Below are 9,265 nucleotides of genomic sequence, written 5' to 3'. Positions count from 1 at the left end.
CTGTTACTCTGCCTCTCCCCCTGCTTGTGCTCTTTCTCTCAAATGAATAAGTAAAACCTTTTAAAAAAAACACTTTTCAAAACAGAAAAAAAAATTCTGCACAGCAAAGGAAACACACAATAAAACTAAAAAGCAATCTACAAAATAGAAGATATTTGCCAATGACATATCTGATGAAAGACTAATATCCAAAATATATAAAGAACTTACAAAACTCAATACTCCCAATAAAAACCACAAATAATCTGTGGGAGGCCGCATAGTAGCTTGAGAGAGAACCAAACCAGCCCCTGACTCGTGCCTCCTTGCAACCTAAGAGTTAAAGCAATCCTGTGGTTAATAAGTTGAGGTGCTTGAGAATGGGCCTGTGCCATGAGTCTCACACTCTCCTGCACGACCACTCTCTGGGGCTTATCTGGAACAGGACATGCAGGCCTAAAGCCGTGAATCAGTAACTTGACTTGCTGTCCCTGCAGGGGCCATAGACCGCACCGGATGCCCTTTGGCCCTTCTCCGTCTATTTATCTATAGGGAATTCATCTTCAAGCAGCCCTCTTGGCGTCAGGATGTTTGCACATGAGCCTTAAGAAACCTTCTAAGGGGAACCGGTGGAAACTATTTTAATAATCTAATGGATCACTGCTTCCTTGTGATTGTCTCTGTACGATACTTATACCAGAGCACTCTTCTGAATAAACTGGCACTGCTTAGACATCATCCACTTTGCCCCTCCTGTCCCCATCTCTTTGTGTCTCGTCTTCATTTCACCATCCTCTTACCCTCTCGACCCTGGTCGTGTTGTCGCGCTGGCCGTGACAATAATCCAATTAAAAATCAGCAGAAGCCTTGAGCAGATATTTCCCCCAAAGACATCCAAATAGCCAATAGACACATGAAAATATTTTGAATGGGGTTATTTTTCACTCCCTATACTTTCCAGTGATCTGTATGTCTGTTTCTATGTTAATATTAAGTTTTGAAATCTATAGATTAGCAATATAGTTTGAAATCATAAAGATACCTCCAGTTTTGTTCTTCTTTCCCAAGATTACTTTGGATATGTGATGTCTTTTCCAGTTCAGCACATACTTTAAGATGATTCTTTTTTATTTATTGTATTTTTAACTATACTGAAATTTAAAAATTAAAAATTAAAAAAAGAATAATTAGATATATGTAAAAGATTCATTTTTAGGACGCATTCATTTCTGTGAAAAACGGCATTGGATATTTGATAACAATGGCATTGAATCTGTAGATTATTTTCGGAAATATGGATATTTTAACAACATTACTTTCTCAAATCTATGAGAACAGATTATTTTTCCATTTCTTATATCTTCTTTAATTTCTTTTTTGAATGCCTTACACTTTTTATGATATAAACCATTTAACTTCTTCTTTAAATTTATTCTTGGGAATTTGTTCTTTCTGATACATATATAAAGTGGATGGTTTTCCTAATTTCTCTGATAGTTTGTTGTCGTTGTATAGAAAAACAAATGCAATAAATAAATAAATAAATGCTTTCTTACATTAATTTCCTACCTTGCAACTTTACTGTATTAATTAGTTCTAAAGATTTCTTTTTTGTAAAGTCCTTAGTGTTCTCTATATTTCTATATATAATAGCATACCTTCTGTAAATGACAGTTTTACTTTTTTTCTTTCTAATATGGTTGACTTTTATTTATTTGTCTTGCCAAATTTTTGTGGCTAGGTCTTATAATACTCTTTTGAACAAGAGTCATAAGTATAAACATGGATGGGACTGGGAGAGATTATGCTAAGCGAAATAAGTCAAGGAGAGAAAGTAAATTATCATATGGTTTCACTTACTTGTGGAACATAAGGAATAACACAGAGGACATGGGGAGATGGAGAGGAGAAGTGAGTTGGGGGAAATTGGAGGGAGAGACAAACCATGAGAGACTGTGGACTCTGAGGAAAAAAAATGAAGTTTTTGGAGAGGGGAGTGGGGGGTTGGGTGAGTTTGGTGGTGGGTACTATGGAGGGCAGGTATTTCATGGAGCACTTGGTGTGGTGCATAAACAATGAATTCTGGAACACTGAAAAGAAATAAAATTAAAAAAAAATAAAAGAGTCATAAGTGTGCATCCTTGTCTTGTTTCTGATCTTTTAAGATTTATCCATTTACTTTTTTTAAATTTTTTTATTTCTTTTCAGTGTAACAGTATTCATTGTTTTTTCACCACACCCAGTGCTCCATGCAATCCGTGCCCTCCCTAATACCCACCAACTGGCTCTTCCGACCTCCCAGCCCCTGCCCCTTCAAAACCCTCAGGTTGTTTTTCAGAGTCCATAGTCTCTCATGGTTCACCTCCCCTTCCAATTTCCCTCAACTCCCTTCTCCTCTCCATCTCCCCATGTCCTCTATATTATTTGTTATGCTCCACAAATAAGTGAAACCATATGATACTTGACTCTCTCTGCTTGGCTTATCTCACTCAGCATAATCTCTTCCAGTCCCATCCCTGTTGCTACAAAAGTTGGGTGTTCATCCTTTCTGATGGAGGCATAATACTCCATAGTGTCTATGGACCACATCTTACTTATCCATTCATCTGTTGAAGGGCATCTTAGTTCTTTCCACAGTTTGGCGACCGTGGTCATTGCTGCTATAAACATTGGGGTACAGACGGTCCTTCTTTTCACTCCATCTGTATCTTTGGGGTAAATACCCAGTAGTGCAGTTGCAGTGTCATAGGGAAGCTCTATTTTTAATTTCTTGAGGAATCTCCACACTGTTCTCCAAAGTGGCTGCACCTACTTGCATTCCCACCAACAGTGTAAGAGGGTTCCCCTTTCTCCACATCCTCTCCAACACATGTTGTTTCCTGTCTTGCTAATTTGGCCATTCTAACTGGTGTAATGTGGTATCTCAATGTGGTTTTAATTTGAATCTCCCTGATGGCTAGTGCGGCATCACGTTACCTGATTTCAAGCTTTACTACAAAGCTGTGATCACCAAGACAGCATGGTACTGGCATAAAAACAGACACATGGACCAGTGGAACAGAGTAGAGAGCCCAGATATGGACCCTCAACTCTATGGTCAAATAATCTTCGACAAAGCAGGAAAAAATATACAGTGGGAAAAAGACAGTCTCTTCAATAAATGGTGCTGGGAAAACTGGACTGCTATATGTAGAAGAATGAAACTCAACCATTCTCTTACACCATACACAAAGGTAAACTCTAAACGGATAAAAGACCGCAATGTGAGACAGGAATCCATCAGAATCCTCGAGGAGAACATAGGCAGTAACCTCTTTGAAATCAGCCACAGCAACTTCTTTCAAGATATGTTTCCAAAGGCAAAGGAAACAAAAGCGAAAATGAACTTTTGGGACTTCATCAAGATCAAAAGCTTCTGCACAGCAAAGGAAAGAGTCCACAAAACAAAGAGGTAACCCACGGAATGGGAGAAGATATTTGCAAATGACAGTATAGACAAAAGGTTGATATCCAGGATCTATAAAGAACTCCTCAAACTCAACACACACAAAACAGACAATCATATTAAAAAATGGGCAGAAGATATGAACAGACACTTCTCCAATGAAGATACACAAATGGCTATCCATTTACTTTTGAGAGAGAAAGTAGTGGGAATGGCAGAGGAAGAGAAACTTTAAGCAGACTCTCCAATGAGTTCAGGAGTCCAAAGCAAGACTCAATGCTACCACCCACAAAATCATAACCCGAGTAAAACCAAGAGTAGGACATCAAACTGACTGAGCCAGCCAATGCCCTGTCTTATTTATGATCTTAAAAGAATGGCTTTCATGACATACCTGGGTGGCTCAGTCACTTGGGTGTCCTACTCTTGGTTTAGGCTCAGGGCATGACATCAGGGTTATGAGATAAGCCTTGAATCAGGCTCTGAGCTCAGTGGAGTCTGCTCAATATTCTCACTCTCCCTCTGGGCAAAATAGATAAATAAACCTTCAAAATATTTCTTTTTTTTAAAAGGTTTTATTTACTTATTTGATAGAGATCACGAGTAGTCAGTGAGGCACAGAGAGAGAGAGAGAGGAAGGGAAGCAAGCTCCCTGCCGAGCAGAGATCCCAGGGCCCTGGAATCATGACCTGAGCCAAAGGCAGTGGCTTTAACCCACTGAGCCACCCAGGCGCCCCCAAAATATTTCTTAAAAATATATACATAAAAAAAGAACAGCTTTCAATTTTATACTGTTGAGTATGATGTTATTTGTGAGGTTGTCATTATGGCCTTTATTATGTTGAGGCATATTCACTTTATTAATAGCTTATATCATAATTGACTATTTAATTATGTCACATATTTTTCTTCATCTATTGGGATGATCATATGATTTTTTCCTTGATTTTGTTAATGTGATATAATGCATTTCCTTCATTTGTGGATGTTTAGCCATCCTTATTGATATATGTGTTTATTGCCATAAGCCTTCCATTTTTACCTACTTTTGCCTCACTGCATAAGTTTTAGTACATTATGTTTCTATTTTAGTTGAACTCAGGATATTTGTTATTTCCCTTTTGATTTACTCCTTGACTTATTTGCCATTCAGGGTTGTGGTGTTTTGCACAAAATTATGAATTTTAAAGTTCTATGTTTATTGTTCACTTTTTTTATACCATCATAATTCAAAATCTTATATGGTATAATTTCAGTTTTCTTAAATTTATAAGAAATTTATTGTGGCCTAACATATGATCTATCTGGGGGAATTTCATGTGTGCTTGATGAAAATGTTTATTCTCCTATTGTTGGATGAAATCCTCTGATATGTTTGTAGGTCTATCAGGCTTAATATATAGTTCCAATTCATTTTTATTGAGGAGGGGAACAGATGGAAAGGGAAAGAGAGAAGCTCTGCCCGATACAGAGCCTGACATGGGGATCCACTCACAACCCTGAGATCATGATCTGAACCCAAATCAAGACTTTTATGAAGAGTCATGAGTTTAGTTACACAACTAATCATTTTAAGTTGTGACAATATTGTATGTGAATTTGGAATATATGATTAATTAAAAATAAGTAGGTAAAAAGCATAGTAAGATCTAGTTTATGTTGATGTATACACCTTTTGCATTTGTATGTTATAAATACACAGGGAATTGTATAAAAATAAATATAGGAAAATAAATGATATTTTCCCTAAGAGATAGTAAACAGCAGTGGAAATGAAAAAAGAAATATAGGTTTCTCCATTATCTTATATCTTAACTACTTTATATGGTATAAGGAATGGTATCCTGCTTATGACAAATATTTTTATAAAATCAAAATAAGTAGGCATGTGAGCACTGGATGTTATATGCAAATAGAGGTTATAGGCAACTGATGAATCATTGAACCCTACATCAGAAACCAATGATATACCAAATGTTGGCTAATTTAATTTAAATTTAAAAAAATAAAAAGTAATTTTTTTTAAATCAAAGTAAGTAGAAAAAAAAAAAAAAACACAGCTAGTCACTTTTGTTCAGATATAAGGTTATAAATTAAAATCAATTCATTACCTAACAATGTAAAGTTTCACAAAAGTCTTTTAACAGCTTCGTTATTAATTAGGTCTCATGGCAGGTAACCCTACAGGGTAAAAAAATATATATATATATATACATATATATACATATATTAATATATATCATATATTATATATAAAATAAATAAATGTAATATAGATATAAATATGTGTGTATATATATACACACATATCCATCCACTGTGGACCTAGTTCTTCACACTTCTAATTTCGTGTTGTCTGTGATGACACCAGGAGATAGCATCAGAATTCATAGTTACTGCAGTTGATTAGCTCTCATTCTAATTAGTCAATTGTAAACATGTGCAAAAATGCAAGACCCATATAATTACTCTTTCAAACTGCTTGCCAGTGGAGAGAAGACTCATTCAGCAACACACTGGAAACCACACCAATAGCAATGTTTAAAAAGGAATCTTTATCCTGTTGGACAAAATCTCAAGCCTTTCAACTTTTCTTCCTATGTGAGAATATGTCCTTTATTCGTCTTATTTTTATTGTTAAATTTCACAGTGTTTTAAAGAACTGACTCCCTCCTAAAATTAGGGAAACAGTTTGTATTAGGTAAATGAATTTCTTGCAAACTTCTATGCATCTACTAAAAGCTTTCCCGTGTTATTCCAGCTCTCCTGACATGTTTAAGCAAGTAAATTTACTTCACCTTCTTGCATTCCACCTTCCTTTAGGAAAATAAGGTATTTTAATTTTGATTAATTTAAAAATAGGCATTTTAATTTTGATTATTAGTTGCATAGTACATATGTGTCCTTATCAAAGGAAAATAACTAAATTGTAATAAATAATGCACAAATACTTCTAGGATTTTATTGACTTTTAAAATAAAGTTCACATATTATCTTCTTAAAGGCTTTATATGAATGCTAGTGATTGTATTGTAACCGTGATTACATTGAAGTTGTATATCATTCTCATATTGTTACAGGAAAAAATACAAAGAAAATTTTTAGTTCTACCCATCTCTTCCCTCTCATTTACCTATACTAAAGAGAAAGAAAATCTCCCAGTTATTCATACTGAGTCTTCAAACCATAAGAGAGACTTTCAACTATGGAAAACAAACTGAGGGTTGCTGGAGGGGAGGTGGGTGAGGAGAGAGGTTCAATGGGTGATGAGTATTAAGGAGGGCACTTATTAGGATAAGAACTGGGCATTGTATGAAAGTGAAAAATTCTACTCCTGAAACTAATATGGCACTATGTATTAACTAACTAAAATTCAAATAAAAACTTTAAACAGTAAAAAAAAAAACAAAACCCTAATATACCAAGAACACACTTCACATTGAACTAAAGCAAATTTCTGAGAATATTTAAACAAATTATTCTATTTTATTCAAAATTTCCCTGCTACTTTTTAACCTATTCCAGAAAAGTAAAATAAATATGTAACATAGTATTTGTTTATTGTATGCAAAAATTTAGGCTATCATATGAAAAAACCATTCTAATCTGCTTTAATGATGATCTTAACATATTTTTTCTACATGCATTGAAGAAATTGAAGTTTGCAAGATATATTTTACCCCAGGAATAACTTTGCAATCTATGAATAACAGAACCAGTGAAGAAAGTCAGATTCTGAAGATTCAAGAAAATTTTTCAAAAAAAAAAAAATCATCATGCCTGATAAATTAACCAATGTGACCCTAATAACAAGATTTTTGCTCATGGGATTCCCTGATGATCAGGTGCTACAGAGACTTTATGCTGCATTCTTCTCCCTGGTTTACCTAGTGGCACTGATGGGGAACCTTCTCATTATCATCCTTACAACCATTGACCAGCATCTCCAAACCCCCATGTACTTCTTCCTGAAAAATTTGTCTTTGATTGATATCTGTTACATCTCTGTCACTGTCCCCAAATCCATCATGAACTCTCTGACCAACAGTCATTCCATCTCCTTCGTGGGATGTGCCTCACAGGTTTTCCTTGTTGTTTCCTTTGCTGGCACAGAGTTTGCCCTCCTTCTGGTGATGTCCTATGACCGCTACGCTGCCATCTGCTGTCCTCTGCACTATGAGACCATCATGAATAGAGGTGCCTGTATGCAGATGGTGACAGCATCATGGTTCAGTGGGTTTGTCTATGGATCCATTCATGTTGGAGGCACATTTTCTGTCCATTTCTGTGGGCCAAACATAGTGCATCAATTTTTCTGTGACATTCCATCATTGCTTACACTTGCTTGTTCTGGGGAGCAAATTCTAGAATATGTGTTTATTATCGTTAGTTTTTGTTTTGTTTTTGTCTGTTTTACTTTCATGGTTGCTTCCTATGTTTTTATTGTGTCCAGTGTCCTAAGAATTCCTTCTCCACAAGGCAGATTTAGAACCTTTTCAACCTGCATGCCCCATCTAACAGTGGTAAGCATGTTCCTCTCTTCCGTATATATTGCATATTTAGGTTTAAACTCAAAATCCCCATCATCTCTGAACCTCTTTATGTCTGTGCTATATTCCCTGTTACCTCCCAGTCTGAATCCAGTCATTTACAGCCTGAGAAATAGAGACATGAAAGTGGCCCTTGGGAAATTTTTTGGTGAAAAAGTGACACCGAGTATATAAATATTCAAGATATCAATGATTCTGATAACCACTAATTTGTATCAAACTATTGGTTTATACAATTAAGCTGATAATCACAAAAATATTTTCAAATACAATTACAAATAATTTCACATTTTTTTGTTTTTTAAAATTGTTAAGTTGTTAGATATCTATTGTATCTTTGGTGCTGCTACACAGGATGTTAGTTTTATAGTGCTAGGTGGGCCTGAATGTCAGTTCAGCATCTTGGCACTTTCCAAATCAATGGAAATATTCCAATAATTATCTTCACATCAATAGGCCACTGATATAATGTAATGTTTGGTTTAATCCTCACTGGAAAAGATTTTATAATAGATTCAAATTTTACATGTTTTATTATAATTCCAGATTGTGTTTTGTTTTTGTTTTTAATTTGGTCATGCAGTAGTTATTTAAAATGAGTAATTGTTTCCAAATTTGCTACTTTTTCACTTTTTTCTTTCTTTCTCTTCATTTCTCTTTATTTTTTTCTTTCTTTCAATTTATTAATTTATTTTGAGAGAGACAGGCTGTGAGTAGGGAGTGGGACAGAGGGAGAGGGCAAGGGAGCATCCTTAAGCAGACTCCCTGCTGACTGTGGAGCCTGATGGAGAGCTTAATCTCATGGTTCTGAGAATAAGACCTGAGCTGGAACCAAGAGTCAGGTGCTGCACCAACTGTGCTACCCCAGCAACCCATTGTTTTCTTAAAGTTGTTTGTATTGGCAATAATATTCCAGAAGTTCATTTTAATTGATTTCTAAATTAATCCCACAATATTTGACTTATAAATATTCCAATTATAACAATCTTTAGGTTATATAGACACAATATATTGCTAACAGATGTCATTGGCAATCACATGGTGACATATTTTAAAGTAATGAGATAAGTTTGTGAAGGAGACCATTTTTATTATGAAATCCAAACAGAAAAAAAAAATTATTCTCACATATCCAGGAACAGGAAAACTAAGAGAAGACACCATGTTTTATCCCTACACTTACTATTTGTAAATTTTGTTTCACAAAAACTGATGTAAAATTTAATTAATGTGCCAAGAAACTGAATGTAAATTTTAATATGTTTTCTAAATTTTAACATGCTCTTTTAAA

At 35.0% G+C, this 9,265-nt stretch overlaps 1 protein-coding gene across 1 annotated transcript; it reads left to right on the top strand.

The window, feature by feature from the left end:
* Positions 1–7,200: 7,200 nt before the first annotated feature.
* Positions 7,201–8,148, top strand: LOC308342675 (olfactory receptor 14A16-like; the record flags this gene model as incomplete). The annotated part of the gene is made up of 1 exon (XM_080803246.1): positions 7,201–8,148. One exon carries the CDS (start codon positions 7,201–7,203, stop codon positions 8,146–8,148), a length of 948 nt encoding a protein of 315 aa, XP_080659372.1.
* Positions 8,149–9,265: the final 1,117 nt, after the last annotated feature.

This window comes from Martes martes, assembly GCF_963455335.1.
Source record: "Martes martes genome assembly, chromosome: 5".
NCBI classification, from domain to species: domain Eukaryota; kingdom Metazoa; phylum Chordata; class Mammalia; order Carnivora; family Mustelidae; genus Martes; species Martes martes.
Note: the sequence above shows the minus strand (reverse complement) of the source record. Positions and strands in the feature narration are given on the sequence as shown.